Raw genomic sequence first — 18,320 nt, 5'->3', positions numbered from 1 at the left:
GGTGGCATGTGTGTGTCCTGGGAAGCACCTTCCCCTTCTTCTACCGCAGAGACAGTGTGGCACCATCCCTCCTCTACTTATTTGTAAGGGATGTGACTAGAGTTTTTTCCAGAAATATTTTTCACCACAGCCCAGCATCACTTTAAGTGGGGCGCAGGGGTGGGGGGTGTGTGGGGTGGGGGGTGGGCAGGGAATAAGCATGAAAGCCACAGGCCTTGAAATTGTACCATTGTCCCTTCCCCTTTTCACCAATCCAAATTTCAGACAACCCAAACTGTCTTAACTCTTATTCTTTTCCCACAGTGAGACCCCCTTAAAACGCTGGGACCTATTCTGTGACAGAGCAAATAGATGTAAACTGGAGCAAACTTTATAATGGGAGGAACACCAATGCCATCATTTTTGCCATCTCCAACAAATGATAAGACAAGGTGGGAGAAAGGTACAACTGGAGTCATATGTGGATTCTTCTTACTGGGAATTGAAAGTTCAAAAATTGTCCTTTGAGGGTGTAGCTTACTCACAGTTTTGCTGGCTTCTGAGTTTTAGCCCACATATGGTTAGTTTAAGCTATTACTCCTCCCCACACTTGGTATGTAATGCAGTGGGGAGGCTCCAATAGGATGCAAAGTCTACAGCAAAGACAGTAATCCCTTCCAGGTTTCCATTCACCCTCTTTAACATCAAAAATTCCCAGGATCCTATTTTTTAAAAATTCCTGGAATTCAAGCGATGGTCCAATGGCTAGTGTCACTAGCAGGCCTAAGGGTCACATGAATATCCACTTTATTCTTTTCCCCTAGCTTTATTGAAATGTAACTGACAAATAAAATATAAGGTATTTAAAGTATACATGATGATGGCTTAATATATGTACACACTGTAAGGATTCTTGAACATCTGCTTTATTGTAACACAAATGAAAGGGAAATGCTTTTTCTGAGTACAGTGGAGGCAAAGATGGAGTTTTCAGAACAATGTTTTTATTTAAGAATTAAGGGAAAACAAAAACATGAAAGCATAGGAATACACTGACTGAATACAAGTGTCTTGTTTGGTCTGAAATCTTGATAAAGTTCCTCTAACTACTTACCTGAGGTAGATTTAGGTTGGCACTGTCTCAAGAGAACCTCCCTCCATTCCAGAAGTTACCTTCTAGTTTTGGTTACAGGCTCCTAAGTGGTCCTCTCCAACCTCAGGTTATTCTATATGAGTAATACCAACACCCTTTTTTCCCCCATGGTTAAAAGCCCTCAGACCTATTTCATACCCTCAAAGTTTTGGTTGAGGGATGGTCCATCCTTAATTTACTTAAAGACTAGAGACAATTACCAGTAAGATTAGTTGAAAGGGGCAGGTCATTGCCCCACCAAAGTTAACAACTGTGCCCTTCTCCAAGTTCTAATGACTAACAAGTAGCCATAAGGACTAATTTTCATCACCACCAAGCCATACATCCAATACTATTTTAAAAATTACAACTGTCAAATATATACTAGTGACAGGCATGATTTTCATCAAAAAGAAACAAATATATCTTGTGTGTTTTATCACACAGAGCAAGTTTTTATGGTGTAAGAGCTAATGAAAATTACTAAAACACATCAGATCAAATAAACTTCCAGGATCTGTTTTCTAAAAGAAAGAAAAAACAGCCTAGAATCAAATTCCTTATCACTATGTTATATCCTCTGACCCTAAGATTATCAAGGTCACCAACCTGTCATTAGAATCAAAGCTTGGAGCCATACGCAAGGTGGCAGTCTAGCAGCTGGCCACCCCCATGAGTCCAAACACCAATGCTTCTAGAGTTCAGGATCTGCTAAGATGTATCAGAGGACCGCAAATATTTATTCACCAGTCTACAGTACCAAAGACTGTAGGACTCCTAAGTATTTATATTAAATGTCTTTTAATCTGAGGGAAGGGGGGAAAAAAACCTCACAAGCATGCATTTATAGATCCCTGAATTAATTGTTTCCAGAGAATGTTAAAGGTAATCATAATTATACTAAATTGGAGATAAGTGCCTATCCTGAAACCTCTGATGAATGCCAACTCCTTTTCCCTTCTAGCATTTAGAATCCTATTTTACAAGCCAAATGTACACCTTATATTGTGGTGACTTGTCTTTTCCCCAGAAATAAAAAAGTATTCTCTTTCCTTGGCAGAACCAAAATAAATGAAAGGTATATCATTATGAGGCTTGGATTTGCTATAAACAGGATGATGGAGTGGGGGGAAAAAGAAACATTACCAGCTTTTTAGTCAGGATTCTTAAAATTAGTCGTTTCTCCATTAATAACGCATCAGTATGTGTTTTACTCTGTGCTGACTCAGACTTGAGTCTGTCAGCCTTCCCTTAAACACTTTGCAAGGAGTTGATTGAGTATATCTTACCATTGAAAGAAACATGATAAATGAAGTCACAAAAATATGGCAACTAGCAAAATCATAATGATCATCCTGGAATTTGCACTTCTCTGTTGATAACAAACAAATCTCTAAAGCTGAAATTGCAAATACAAGTAATAGTCCAAAAGATATTTTAGGGCGAGGACTGAAGGTATGCCTCAATTCACACCAAGTAAAATGTTGAACATTCTGCCTTATTATGAGGTTGGTCCTCCAAAGGGGAAATTCTGGGGAGTGTTTTGATCTAGGATAACTACTCCCCAGTTGTTTAGTTCTTTTCACAACCAGCAGAAGGTTCCCATGCTGGTATCAACACACTAGTCCCCGTTCTACCCGAGAATTAGAAAATCAACAGAGGCAAAGTCAATGTACTTCTTTCCCCAACAGTAACACATGCCACACTTTCTATCTCAATTACAGTCCTTCCTTTTATTGGAGTTCCAAATTTTAAAAACTGAAAGTAAAGCAATCATTCAGTGGTTCAGATAAAAGAAAAGCATCTTTACCTGAGTTACCCATCAGGCCTACTCTGACCTGCTCTAGCTCTTCCCAGAAAACGTTTCTGGGAATCTAAACAAAACGGTTTGCATGTCGACTCCATTAAAAGTCATCTCTACTACAGGGGTCAACTAACTATGAGAACAGTTCTTCTCATACCTATTAAATGTACACAATCGAGTTAGACCTCTTTAGAGGTCTACAAAATGCTCTCCAGAGTAGTTTCTTTGGGGCCCAATAAGGTAGAGATTTCCTGCAAGGATTTTTTTTCCCCCCAGACTTAGGGTTATTTATAGGGTCTTTCACTTATACAAGTTCCCTGGTGTACAAGAACTGATCATTGACAGAAGTTTTTCTCATTCTGAGAATTCATAAGGTCCTTCATCAGATTTTTTTTTTGGTGGGGGGGGGGGGGTGGTGGCGTGGGTTGCAAACCCAAGAAAGCTCTCCACTTAATGCTTTTGCCACATTCAAGGCAAATACACAAATTTTCACCTGTATGGCTTCTCTGATAGGTAATAAAGTCACAGTTATGTTAAGAGGCTTTTTTCACAACTGTTGGGGTTTCTTTCCAGTGGGGCTTTCTGATGTCCAATGAGGCGTGCATACTGTCTGAAGCACTATTTCACAGGGCATTAAAAAAATATCATCCTCTGATCTGAATTCTCTTGGAATGAGGAGAGGTGAGCATTGCTAGATAGCTTTCTCACATTCACTGAACTTGTAAGTTTCCCGCCTGTATAAATCCTCTTGTGGGTGATCAGACATGAGCTTGGACTGAGGTTTTCCAAAAACTCAGGGCATTTGTAAGGTTTCTCACTGGAGTGATTGATACGGTTCTATAAAGACAGCTCTCTGGTCAAACCATTTCTCAAGTTCCTACAACTGCAGATTTTCTGGTCCCCAATAAAGTCTGAGCTCTGAGGAAAGTCTGAGTTTGAGTTCTCCATCTTAAATGAGTTCTCTTACATTGTAAATACATCTTTTTTTTTTTTAATGGTATAACAACTTCTTGTCTGGTCAAGACATCTGTGAGGCTTCTGATACATTGGGAGGGCTGAGCTCAAGACCTTTCTCAGCCACATTACAGATATATGGTTTTTCACCGAAGTGGATTGTCTGATGTTGAAGAAGGGCTGAGCTCTGATGAAAGCTTTTATCACAGACACTGTACTTATAATGCAACTCCTCTGTCTGAGTTCTCATTTTCTGTTGGGCAACGAAGTCCATGCCTAGGAGGAAGCCACTGTCACATGCAGACCACTGATGTGGTTTCTCTTCCATGTGAATTCTTTGATGCACAATAAGGTCTGAACTACAGCTGAAGCTCTTCTCATATTCAAGGCATTTAAAAGTGTGAGTGTGAGTTGCCTGGTGCCTGATGAGGTTGGCACTCCGGGTAAAACTTCTCATACATTCCAAGCATTTATACGGCTTCTCACCTGTGTGGACTCTCTGGTGTACAATAAGGTCTGATTTCTGGCCAAAGCATTTCTCACAGGCACCACACTTATAGGGCTTCTCCCCAGTATGTACTCTTTTATGAACAATGAAGGCTGACCGGTGTCGGTAACTTTTCTCACACTTATTACATTTGTAGGGTCTTTCACCAGTGTGAGTTCTCTGGTGGCTAATAAGATCGGATTTCCCACTAAAAGCTTTTTCACACTCCAGACACTTAAACGGTTTCTCACCCGTGTGAGTTCTTCGATGCCTTATGAGGTTTGTACTTCGGCTGAAGCATTTATCACACTCACTACACAGATAAGGTTTCTCGCCTGTATGGCTTCGCTGGTGGACAAGCAGATCAGAGCTCTGACCAAAATTCTTGCCACAGATATCACATGTATAGAATTTTTTACCTGCATGCGTTCTCTGGTGTCCTGAAAGGGCTAAGTGGTGCCAAAAGCTCTTCTCACATTTGCTACATTTATAAGGTTTCTCATAACTGTGGATCCTCTGATGTGAAATAAGATCTGAGCTTTGGATAAAGGTTTTCTCACACATATCACATCTATAAGGTTTCTCCCCAGTGTGGGTTCTCTCACACATAATAAGAGCTAAGTTTTCACAAAAGTTTTGCTCACGTTCAAGGCACTCGTATATCTGATCATCTATTTGAGTAATCTCATGCACATGAATAAAAATCTTTTTACCCTTCTGAGGGCATACATGATATATTTTCCTTTTTTGAGTTCTCTGATTATATCTCTCTTCTGAAGTGTACATTTTCTATGGCTCTCTCCTAGGGAGTTTTCCACTGGTCTTCCTGACCCATCATTTTCTTCACAGTCATTTTCTCGATAAGAACTTGAAAGATACATCTGTCTTAGGCCTTTCAGTCATGAGCAGTTCCTCTTTACAAGTTTCCAGCATCACATGCACTCGTTCCTTATGTGGTATTTACAACCCTGTTAGACAAAGAAGAAATATTATTTATATTTCCATAACTAAAATGCTCACAATTAAAATTGCTGTAGAAAAGACAGAATTTCTGCATCAAATTCCACAAGTGCTCTACGTTTTACAGGGGTTGACAGCAGTGGTTTTTCTCTAACTAAAACAAATCAGCAACACATACATGGAAAGTACCAGAAAGAATTGTTTCTTTAATCAACTCAAGTGATCTCAAAACCAGGATTCCTCCTCTTCCCTTGGTTCAACTGAGTAGTCAAGACATCTAATAACTAATATGCCTGCTCTTGAGGAAAACAACCCAAAAGGGACTATGAATACCTGTGCAGTCCTTTCTGTAGAACGTTTGGAAGGAAATGGTTAATGATTATTAGAATTCTCAGTGTAAAGAGAAAGAAAAGTTTCTCTTACTATCATCCTAGCTGTGTGATGTCTGGCAAGTTTCTTAATCACTCTGTAGCTAGTTTTTTCATTTATAAAATGGATGAATGATGGAAGTTAACCTCACATCATTGAGTTGAATAATAAGTTAATCAGTATTTCATGGTAAGCATTCTGTGTTAGCTCTTATAATAACTATTATGATAAAGGGATCTAAGATTCTGCTTTGATATGATCATAAGAGCACAAACCTTGCTCAAAAAGAAAAATGACTGTAGCTAAAAGCCTGGGCTTCAAATCTGTCTATAATGCCAGGCTTTTCTTTGTACAGTGAAGAGATATGGAACAGGTTTTCTTGTTTTTAGAGGGATGTACATGTATGGAAATATCCAAAGATTGAGCATCTTAAAGAAGTCCTTATACACAGAAAGATCACAATTATATAATTCTCCTTTATAACATTATTGAAAAGGGCCCTGTGCTCAGAGTCTAACCACTCTACTCCTCCTCCCCAGTAAGGCAGACAATCACATCTTCAAATGACTGGGAGATTAAAAAGGAGAGACAGACAGAAGAGAGACATTGAGGTCTTGCTGTTGTTGTTGTTTAGTCACCAAGTCGTGTCCAAATCTTTTGCAACCCCATGGACTGTAGCCCACCAGGCTCCTCTGTCCATGCAATTTCTCAGGCAAGAATATGGAGTGGGTTGCTATTTGCTTCTCCAGGGGATCTTCCTGACCCAGGGACTGAACCCTTGTCTCCTGCATTGGCAGGCGGATTCTTTATTACTGAGCTTCCTGAGGTCTTTCTACTCAGGCCCTATCTTTTGTAGGGCTACACCACTAGATAAGTTAAACATTCAAGCCCAACAGGAAATACAGGAATATAGACTAACACTAAGGAAAACAATGGGCTGATTCAAGGGAGAAAAAGAGAAAAGTAATAAGCTATTGTATTTATCAACTCGGAGAAGGCAATGGCAACCCACTCCAGTACTCTTGCCTGGAAATCCCATGGACGGAGGAGCCTGGTAGGCTGCAGTCCATGGGGTCGCTAAGAGTCAGACATGACTGAGCGACTTCACTTTCACTTTTCACTTTCATGCATTGGAGAAGGAAATGGCAACCCACTCCAGTGTTCTTGCCTGGAGAATCCCAGGGACAGCAGAGCCTGGTGGGCTGCCGTCTATGGGGCTGCAGAGTCGGACACAACTGAGGCAACTTAGCAGCAGCAGCATTTATCAACTACCAATGATATACTAAAGAAGAAACATGAGAAACAGAAGGGAAGAAACACCATTTTCCATATCCTTCACACTTATTCTTTTCAATGATCATTTCATGTTTGACCTTCTCATATATTCAAACCCCCTCCTCTGTCACCTAGGGAATAAAAACTGATGACTGTGCTTTCTATTTTATTGAGAAAAATCTAAGGAAGGAAAAAAACAAAAACACAAAAAACACTTGTACGTGCTCCCACCACAACAACCAACCTCTTCCAAGTGTGGTCATGCACTCCATCTTTCCTTCTGTTACCATGGATGACAAACTGCCCCCGCTCAATCTAAGGACAATCTGTTGGTCGGGGTACTGGATTCCACCCCCTTTTCACCACAAGGACATCACTCCTGCAATTCTGTCCTCTCTCTCCTGCAATACCAATTTGTTCTTTACTACTGAATCATACTAATCAGCAAACTAGCTGTTACCGCTCCTAAAACAAAAGCACCAACAAGAAACTTCTCTCAACCACTTCATCCTCAAGCTACTTTCACTTCTTTCTCTTTACAGCAAAATTCCTCAAAAGAAATCAATCTGTTCATTGTCTTTAATTCTTATCTTAAATCTTATCAAGGTTTCTGGAACATACTACAAATACTCACTTTCACTGCTCCAACAAAACTGCTCCTATTAGAACCTATAAGCCCCTAGGAAATCTGACTCCTAGCTACCCCTCTGACACACTTCCCTGCTCTTCTCATCTGTACTGTATGCCAGTCATCTTGCTCTCCTTGCTTTTGTTCAAACAATCCAGGTTCACTTCCATTTCAAGGTCTTTATGCTTGTAAGTCTCTCCCTGCTAAAGTGCTCATCCTCAAGATCTTCAAGGTTCCCTTTCTCATCTCACTCTAATCTTTGATAAATTGTCATATTCTCATTAAAGCCATAACTGACCATCCTATTTTAAATTATGACACATCTCCATCCCAGATGACCCACACATGCAACACCCCTCCTCTCGTTTCATGTCTTATTTTTCTCTGGACAATGTAAGCCCCTTAAAGGACAAGGATTTTAGTTCATTTCATTTGTTGCTGTTTCTCTAGCACCTGTGACAGTGTCTGGCACAGAGCAAGTATGTTCACATATAATGAGGTACTCTGTAGCTGTGAAACAGGATGAAGGTTACTTTTCTGAACTGATGTGGGGCAGTTTTCAGGATAAACTGTAAATTTTAGAAAGCACTGGTGTAAAACAGTATGCTATATTTTCTGTAAGAATGAAGTAGAACTTAAAAAATTACACATGGATCTATGCATTTGGTCAAAAAGAAACTCAGAAAAGACAGAACTAATGAGTTTGGTTATTATAAGGCAGATGGAAATGGGATCAAAAGGACAGGAAAGTGAAACTGGTAGCAAAGGGTGAAGGAAAGAGAATCATACGCTTCTTTAGTACATATTTTTGTAAAAACACACATTTTAACTTTTTAAACTGTTACATTTCACATATTCAATAAATAAACAGAAAAGCTAGGGGAGAAAATAATTAAAATAGAATTCAAATAAAATTCAAATAAAAACAAAGAAGTCTGTATTTCAAATTAATAATAAAACCACCCAGGAGGGAAATAACTCAAAAAATTCTGCAATACAGTATTAGAATTATATAAACTCAAACTAAAGATAAATAGAACTACAAACAATTACTGAACTATAATTAGTAGGAGTTTTCCCCCATGTTGGTAAAGGTTCACTACTTAATGCACAGACTAGGAATGACAAAATAAGTAAATATAAAGGCAAGCAGATGTCTCACTGTCAGACAAGGGAGTCAGAAACATAGAAAAGCGAAAGGCTAGAATGAACTCTGTATCTACAGTGTTTAACTGGAATTACAAGTATCAGTGGGAAGTCAAAGTTTTGAAGTATACACAGAGAAAACAGAAATGTTAAAGTATTTTTCTTTTTGGTCTCCTAATGTCTGCTGAGAGATCACAGAAACAATGAAATCCCAGTAGTAATCAGCATACCAAGCACTCAGATTTTGGTTTCTAAACACCATTTCCCACTGAAAGTAACCAGGGCTCACTGGAGAAATGGCTAATTTCAGGGTTTAGAAAGTACACAATGAACCTGGTACATCTTGTTGTTCCAGAAAACAAGGAAGTGCTCAAAGAGTGGTGATAATATGCTAAGAGGACCAGAAGCCTCACTGAAGGGGCTGCCACTACACAAATCTGCAACAAACAACATCAAAATAAATACTGACAGTAATAAATTAGTAATACAGTAAGAATCGATGAATCCATACTCATTTAAAAAGTGAATATAAAAGGGAGAAGGGAAAGTTTTTTCCTTTATTAAAGAAGCCAACAATTAAATGTAGACGAAATGATGGAATTAAAAACATCACATGTCTAATCAAAAGAAGAGCAACAATTGTTTCAGGCAAAAATACAGTGGATAAAAAGTTTTGAGAATCAGGATATTTACACAATCAGAATATATCTCCCCACTAGACATTTAATAATTACAAAGACAAAAAAAAAGTAATTTCACAGAAACCTGGAAGATGCCATCTTAACTAATGATCAGTTAACGTCATCAATAACAAGATAAAAAATTGTCTCCTAATATGATACAAAGAGAGGAACAGAACATTAAACATTGTAACCTGAATCTCATCAGGAGGAAACTCTAGACAAAGCAAAATTGAAGGAAATTCTGCCAAATAAATGGCTTAAACTTAAAAAAAAAAAGTCAAAGTTATGGAAGACAAAATCTGAGGATATGTTCCACAATAAAGACATGACAATCAAAGGAAACGGGTGATGGTGGATTGGATCTTGGACAACAAAAATAACTCTTCTTTTCCTAAAATGACATTAGTGGAACAACTGGCTAAACTCTAATAATGTCTCAAGATCAGATAATAGTATTATATGAAAGTTAATTTCCTAACTTTGATAACTGTAATGATAATAAAAGAGAATAGACTTGTTTTTAGGGAATAAAAAATTAAGTATTTAAGACAGGCTTTTTCAACTAGCATTCTGGGAAAGAATGAAGCCCTATGGAAAATGATTTGAGTAACTATTTTTTTAATTCTCTCAAAGATGCATATAGCTAGCAGCACTACATGGGAGAGAAGTTAATTCATTAAATACCTATGACTTTAGGCTTTCATTCTCTTAGGATTTTAGGGCTTAGCATGTCTTAGGACTTTAGGACTTAATTCTCTCATCATTTGAGATGAGGCATTATGTTTGTAACTTACTCTCACAAGGTTCAGAAAAAAAATGTACACAGAGGTACATGTATGTACAGACGAGTAAGTAGACAGACTCATAAAATAAATACAGTAAAATGTTAACATTTAGGGACTGTGGGTGAAGGGTGTATGAGCATTCTTATATTATTTTACAACTTTTTGTAAATATGAAATTATTTCAAAATTTAAATGTATCTTATCTTGCGTTTTAAAAACATGGGAGCTGAGAGTTGGTATACTATGCTAGCTGAAGTTGAATGTTCAAACCCTGGAATCAGATTTTGGTTCGAATTCCCACTATGTTCTTTTGTAGCTATGAGAACTTGGGTAAGTTACTTCCTTTAGCTTTCATTTCCCTTTTGATAAAATAAGGAAAATACTATTACATGTCTTAAGGAGTTGCCATGAGAACTAGGATACTGTCAATAAAGGACCTGGCTCAGGACCTAGGTGCTCAATTAATAGATGCTCAGTAAATGGCAGGTTCTATTATTTTCTTAATTCCATCTTCAGGGTCACAAAAACCCTACCATTTCTTGAGGTCATCCTCTGTGTCTGTGCCTGTCTTTTACACACAGCCTTGTTCAAAATGCATTAAAATAATTAACTAAATAATAAATAATGAAATGACTCAATCAGTTAATGATTAATATGAAGATTATGCAAAAACTAGAAAAAAAAAATTTACAGAGAAATGTTAGAAGGAAAAGGAAGGCTTCAGAATCACAGCTATGTAAAACTTTGGAGTCATGCATACAGCTACTATAAGACAGTGGCTTTCCAGGAGTTCTATCTTATTAAAATGTGTACTACTGTTAAGGTCAATAGGAGAGTTAGAGTATAAACACAATTCTGAGCGTGGTCATAGCCTGGTAAATGAAGTATAATATTCCTTAATTTTATCAGTTCAGAGTGTATATTTGCCCTAAACAGCCAATAATTTGTAGGGCACCAATGAAAAAAATTAAAAATAAGGAAACCATTTTCTTATACATATTTGAGTCTTTAAGATGGATGTCAGCACCTAGAAAATAATATACAGTCTGGCTGTCAAAATTTAAAGTAAATCATGATACTTCCCCACTGAAAAATACTGTAACTGTTTCTACCACACTAACAATAAAACCTAAGATTCTCACTATACCACCTAACATAGCTTTTCTGCCTCCCATAACACATCAGAATCTTTACACTTGCTTTATCTACCTAGAATGCTTTTCACCCAAGGAGTTTGCTCCTTTATTTGACTCAAGTCTCTGAAAATTATTTCCTCAAAAAGAGGCACATCTTGGCAACTTTAACTAAAATAGTTATGTCCCCTTAGCATGTATTATCTCTCTCCAGAGCACTTATCATCCAACTTTGTGGTATTTTATATCTGTTCATTTGTTTCTCTCTCCTATTAGAATATAACTTTCATTATGGTTAGGACTTAAGTCTTTTGTTCATTGCAATATTCCTAGTGTCTAGAATATGTCTGTTGAATGAATGAAAAATATGAATGAATATCAGAACCAAAAAAGAGTCATCATTATCCTCTAAGCCTCAGTAGCAATCTAGGCTAGGCTAACAGCCCTGGCTGTTTCAAATGGCAAACCAAAATATATCCTTCAAGTCTCAGCTTCAGAGTACCCTATGCTAAGAGGTTTCTCTTATCTCATTCTAGGAAAAGACTGGTTCTCACTTCATGGCTAGGATTGGAGTGCACAGAACAGGCAGGCTGGCGGTAAAAGTCCAAGCAGACAGGCTGAGTGTAGAACTTCAAAGACCAAGGCCATCCTTACAGTTAAAGGATGTATGGGACAAGCAGATTAAAGTCAATAAAGCACTATCTATTAATGCTTAATGTATCAGTCCCCAGGCTAGGGATTATCTCATTTATTTTTCAATGATTACATGGATTATCTCATTTCATCTTTCCAAGATTGTAAAATAGGTATTATGAGGAATGTTTGTACCTTACAGATAGAAAAATGATACTCGGGGCAGTTAAATAACTAAGAACTCACAGCTAGTAAATAGCAGAGCCAGGATGTAAATATCCATCCTCTGACTCCAGGGCCTGCATTAAGTATACTGTCTTTTGGGGGCTGCAAATCAATCATGAAGGAATAATTAAAAGCCTATGGTGAATAAGCATGTTGGAAAGGAGTAGAAAATACACTAACATTGGTAGGCAGGGTTACCTCAGGAGCTAAGAAAGGGTCATGATCTTCTTTCCAAGTATCTTCTCCCATTTCTTCTTGTTCTCCTCCAGTTTCCCTCACGTGTCCCCTAAAACTCCACCATTTATATGGAAACACAGTTTGCTATGCTACTTACCGTAACAAGAAAGACTCAAGACTGTCTTCCTTTTGGCTCCAAAAGGTCTCCAGTCCACAGTTATTAACAATACTCAATTCTTGCCTCTCCTGGAGGAAAAGTCAAAAATGTAGAAATTTAAAATTTTTGTGAAATTTTAAATTTTTCTGGCGCTGGACATCTAAAAATCGGTTCCCTTTACTTCCCAGTCTGGTCAATATCTTTCAATCATAACTTACCTCTTCCCACCTCTCCTCACATTGTTTTCTCCCAGAGAGCTCCAGACAAAATATTGAGAGTCCTTCTGGGTAATGACTAACTTCATAATAAAGCCCTGAATCCTGTTCTACTTGTTTCAATTTTTCGCCTCTGCTAAGCGTATTATCTTCACTTAGATCAATGACCCATTCTTCTACCACTATAAACCTCCAGATGCAGTTGACAAGTGCATATGACAAAGTTGTATATAATGTCGGTTTCCAATAATAATTATGGGATGATTAAACCAGATTCTTCTGCATACAGACTAGATGAAACATAACCGATCTCTGCCTTAAAGATGGGGATGGGTGGTGGGTGGAGAACTCCATTCAACGTCCTTGTTTTTTTTTTTCCCCAGAGTGCAAGATAAAGATCGCTTTAAAAAGTACCCGGCAGTGTTTACTATTATTATCTCCAGGAACCATAGTACTATGCTTCTCTTCTTTCAACTTTTCATTGACCACCTTTCAGTCCGCCCTCAGGGGGGGTTTCAGATCCTGCATCGTCGAGAGGAACAGAGGCTGCTCCTATCAGGCAGAGGCCGAGGGGTCTCCAGTCCCGCCGAACCCCTCCACATATCCCTGGGCCTCGCAGGCCATGCCCCTCCCAAGCCCCGCGGGCCGCGCTTACCCCGGCTGCAGCCGGCGCCGCCCCTCTGCCTGGGAGGGCACTTCCGGTTACTCTCCGGACACTCGGGGTTTGGCTTTCCCTGCGGCCGCAGGCTTCGGAGGGTGAACCTAAGGGCCCACCTTCGGGAAAAGAAGGAAAGCAAACCTGGGAGGCCGACGAGAGCCAGGAGCATCCTTCTTTGCGCGGCTCGGCGAGGGTAGCTGGGGCCAGGCCATCCAGTGTGCGATTTAAGGGCCAACAAGGCCAGCTAGCTTCCCGAGCCCTTTCAGCCTGGCTGGGAAGCGGCCGGCGCAGCCCCGCCCCCAAGAATCACATGATCTCCCCGGTTCCGAGACCAGGGCGCTCCATCCCCGGCTTCTGGGCCAATAGGGACCGAGCCTTTGAAATGGGGGGCGGGGCCCTGGGGCGCCTGCGCTCCAGGGACCGTGGTGTTCCGGGGGCGGAGCTGAAGAGGACTGTACTTAAGGGTACTTTCTGATTCTGCGGAGGTATGCAGGGTGACTAGAGGACCCCACTGCCAGCTTGTCTAGGAAGAAGCAACCCTGTGTATATTACAGTTTCCGACTTCTGTTCTCTTTCTTCAAGGCTGTTGAAAGAGAACTGTAGGCCAGAGTAGCGTCACAAGAGATGGACGCCTCCGACCCTGGGGAAAACACCCGGGAAGGATCTGAAAGAAATCGAGGCTCCCAAAGCACAGTGGAAGCGTTCCGTCACCTAAGATGTGGCCAGAGAGATGGATAAAATGCTTTAAAGAGGGGGTAGTGTTGGCTTTTTGTGGGTATAGGAAACTGCAGAGGAGGATAGATCTGCTGTGATTGTAGGATGTTTCCCAGTCCTTTATGATTGTCTCCAGGGCTGCAATCAACTTAAGTAATCACATGTTTGGGCTGGAGCAGAAATGAGTTTTCTTTCAGATTGAAGTAAATGTATCTATATCTACATCTCCCCCTGCTCAGTTGTTCAATGAAAAAAAAGTTTCGTAAAAGCCCTCAGACATCAAAGGGGAAGGATGAATACTGGGAATATAGAGAACAAAGACTTGAACTGGGAGAACAATACTGAGATTAGGGAGTGATGAGAGCATCATCAGTGTCTTAACACTCTTCAGTTCAGTTCAGTCGTTCAGTTGTGTCCCACTGTTTACAACCCCATGGACTGCAACACACCAGGCTTCTCTGTCCATCACCAACTCCTGGAGTTTACTCAAACTCGTATCCGCTGAGTCCGTGGTGATGCCATCCAGCCATCTCATCCTCTGTCATCCCCTTCTCCTCCCGCCTTCAGTCTTTCTCAGAATCAAGGTCTTTTCCAATGAGTCAGTTCTTCACATCAAGTGGCTGAAGTATGGAGCTTCAGCTTCAGCATCAGTCTTTCCAATGAATATTCAGGACTGATTTCCTTTAGGATGGACTGATTAGACCTCCTTGCAGTCCAAGGGACTCTCAAGAGTCTACTCCAGCACCACAGTTCAAAACCATCAATTCTTTGGTGCTCAGCTTTCCTGATAGTCCAGCTTTCATAACCATACATGACTACTGGAAAAACCATAGTTTTGACTGGATGGACCTTTGCTAGCAAAGTAGTTACTCTGCTTTTTAATATGCTGTCTAGGTTGGTCATAACTTTTCTTCCAAGGAACAAGCATCTTTTAATTTCATGGCTGCAGTCACCATCTGCAGTGATTTTGGAGCCCCCAAAATAAAGCTGCCCCAAAATGAACACTGTTTCCACTGATTTCCCATCTATTTACTGTGAAATGATGGGACCAGATGCCATGATCTTAGTTTTCTGAATGTTGACTTTTAAGCCAACTTTTTCACTCTCCTCTTTCACTTTCATCAAGAGGCTTTTTAGTTCTTCACGTTCTGCCATAAGGGTGGTATCATCTGCATATCTGACGTTATTGATATTTCTCCTGGCAATCTTGATTCCAGCTTGTGCTTCATTCGGTCCATCATTTCTCATAATGTACTCTGCATAGAAGTTAAATAAGCAGGGTGACAATATATAACCTTGACATACTCCTTTCTGGATTTGGAACCAGTCTGTTTTTCCATGTCCAGTTCTCACTGTTGCTTCTTGACCTGCATACAGATTTCTCCGGAGGCGGGTCAGGTGGTCTGGTATTTCCATCTCTTTAAGGATTTTCCACAGCTTGTTGTGATCCACACAGTCAAAGACTTTGGCATAGTCAATAAAGCAGAAGTAGATGTTTTTCTGGAACTCTTGCTTTTTCGGTGATCCAACGGATGTTAGCCATTTGTCGCTAGAGTGACTTTGAGGAGGCCAAGGGCAAATGAGAAGCCACAGCAAGACAGTAGGAGGGGCGAAATCATGTTTAGAATCAAACCCCATACCCTCCAGAGACACTGAGAGGGCTCAAACATACCTTAACACTCTTACGTTCAAGATAAACTAATTATGTTCCTAATTCTGGAATTCTTCCCCAGAGGAGCTACAACTTAGTTTTATGTTTGTTTTTAATGAAAATTTCTAAGGAAGGCCCAAATATTCTATACAGAGCCTTTTTAATATTTGAAATCATTTTTAATAACTTCAGAGTATGTGATATATTCCAGATGTTGTTCTCATTTTACATGTATTATCTCATTATTGTGTTGAGTCACTAAATCACATCCAACTCTTTTGCTATCCCCAAGGACTATAGCCCGCCAGGCTCCTCTGTCCATGGAGTTTCCCAGGCAAGAATAGTGGAGTGGGTCGCCATTTACTTCTCCAGGGGATCTTGCTGCACCCAGGGATGGAACCCATGTTTCTTGCATTGTAGGCAGATTCTTTACCACTGAGCCACCAGCACCTCCTAGTATCTGTTTAACTTGTAACAAAAATTCTATAAGATGTTTGTTATTATTTTTATCTTAGGAGGAAACTGATGCAGGAAGAGATTGAGTAACTTGTCCAGGATCACACACTTAGTAACTAGGGAAGCTGAAATATGAACAGTCATACCAGAGCCTGTGCTTGCCAGGATTGTATTATATGGCTACATCAATAGTAGTGATTTTGTTGTAGTAAAATTTTGAATTCTGATCTCTGCATTGTGTATAGGAAGGTCTCAGTAAGTGTTGAATTGAACTCTGTAGCTTTTTCTTTAAAGATGCATTGACCCAAGCAAAGTGCTCATTTTATTCATTGTTTCATTTACTCAACAGATGTTTGTTGAACACTTCCAACTCACCAGACAGTAGGCTGAATGTTAGGAATTTAAAGGTGGGAAAGACTCAGTTCCGTTCCTCTGAGGCTTCACAGCACCAGGTGTCACATGGTGTGACAAAGGTAGAAGTTACATGAATTAGTCTGGGAACAGGAAGAGGGCGCACTTATTTGAGAAAGGGTCAGAAATGACTCTGTACAACGTGGGACTTGAGGTGAAGCTTGAAGATTAGAAGGAAGGAGTTGAAGATGGGGTTGGAATGGAGGATGGGAAATAGGTCAGAGATTTTCTAATGTGATTTCAACTCATGAATTTTATCTTGTAGGAAATGGGAACCCATTCATAAAATAGTTCAGTTATCCCCAAACTTAAAATCTTTAAAAAGTATGATTTTGTTTTAGTTTTAAATACAGAGAGTGGCAAAGCAGGAAGCCTGGAAACCAAGATAAAGAATAAGAAGGAGCAGCCAGCAAATTAGGTAAATGAACAAAAATAGGTCATGACAATCAAGGGAGAATTTCAATTAAAAGGTTGTTGAGAACAATGTCAAATATTCTGAAAGATACTGGATGAGATAGCACCAAAGATTATTGGATAAGGTTTACATGATAATTACTATCTTCTAGGTACCGTTTTAAGCACTTTATAGTATTAGCTCTGGAGAAGGCAATGGCACCCCACTCTAGTACTCTTGCCTTGAAAATCCCATGGATAGAGGAGCCTGGTGGGCTGCAGTCCAAGGGGTCGCCGAGAGTTGGACACGACCAAGTGACTTCCTACTTTCACTTTCCACTTTCATGCATTGGAGAAGGAAATGGCAACCCACTCCAGTGTTCTTGCTTGGAGAATCCCAGGGACGGGGGAGCCTGGTGGGCTGCTGTCTATGGGGTCGCACAGAGTTGGACACGGCTGAAGCGACTTAGCAGCAGCAGCAGCAGTATTAGCTCACTTAATCATGCAACAACCCTATGTGTTTTAGTCCTTACAATAAGCCCCTGTTATAAATGAGGAAGATGAGGTACAAAATTTGGGCAAAATCATGCAGTTGATAAGAAGTAGAATGGGGATTTAAATTCTGGGGGATATGGCTTCTAAGTACGTGCTTGTTACCACTACTCTATTCTATCTCTCTAAAGCGGCTCTGTGGAGTTTAGGAAAAAAGAGGTTTTCATCTTTAGTAAGGGAAGTTTCTGTGGAGTGTGGTGGAAAGGGAAATAGAGAATACAGGCAGTGTCATCATCTTCTGAAACATCTTTCAGAAGCTTCGCTATGAAGATGAACAAAGACCATCTCTAGCATAGAACATAGGACTTAAACATCGGGCAGGGCCTGAGGCTTCAGGGTGCAGGAGATTTTAGTATGTTGTTAAAGGATAAAAGTCAGTAGAGAGGTTGAGGATTCAGGAAAAGGGTATTTGATGTAGAGAGGCCACTTAGGAGACAGGAAAAGCTGGCGACTGCAGTACAAAGAGGAATTACTCACTGCAGTACAAAGAGGAATTAGACTTGAACAGAAGGTATCAGAGATCAAAGCAGAGAAATGTATCTGTATTGCTTTGGTCTTGTTCAGAAATGATTAAGTCCAAATTAAAAACCAGTAACCTGACCTGCCTCCTGAGAAATCTGTATACAAGTCAAGAAGCAACAGTGAGAACTGGATGTGGAACAACAGACTGGTTCCAAATAAGAAAAGGAGTACCCCAAGGCTGTATAGTGTCACCCTGCTTATGTAACTTACATGCAGAGTAC

The 18,320-nt window shown here is 39.9% G+C and overlaps 1 protein-coding gene across 3 annotated transcripts; it reads right to left on the bottom strand.

Annotated features, from left to right (window-relative positions):
- Window positions 1-961: 961 nt before the first annotated feature.
- Window positions 962-13,680, bottom strand: ZNF322 (zinc finger protein 322). 3 transcript variants are annotated; one of them, XM_086369865.1, is made up of 3 exons: window positions 13,398-13,680; window positions 12,528-12,616; window positions 962-5,324 (listed from the first exon to the last, which is right to left on the bottom strand). In XM_086369865.1, the coding sequence occupies exon 3, from the start codon at window positions 5,140-5,142 to the stop codon at window positions 3,934-3,936; it is 1,209 nt and encodes a 402-aa protein (XP_086225991.1). In that variant the 5' UTR covers window positions 5,143-5,324; window positions 12,528-12,616; window positions 13,398-13,680; the 3' UTR covers window positions 962-3,933. The 3 variants fall into 3 exon arrangements, with proteins under 3 accessions (XP_086225991.1, XP_086225992.1, XP_086225993.1); XM_086369866.1 differs by having other exon boundaries at window positions 13,542-13,680; XM_086369867.1 differs by lacking the exon at window positions 12,528-12,616.
- Window positions 13,681-18,320: the final 4,640 nt, after the last annotated feature.

Source organism: Bos grunniens, chromosome 23 (genome assembly GCF_055505025.1).
Source record: "Bos grunniens cultivar Pamir isolate PY7600 chromosome 23, Bosgru_T2T1.0, whole genome shotgun sequence".
Lineage (NCBI taxonomy): Eukaryota > Metazoa > Chordata > Mammalia > Artiodactyla > Bovidae > Bos > Bos grunniens.
Note: the sequence above shows the minus strand (reverse complement) of the source record. Positions and strands in the feature narration are given on the sequence as shown.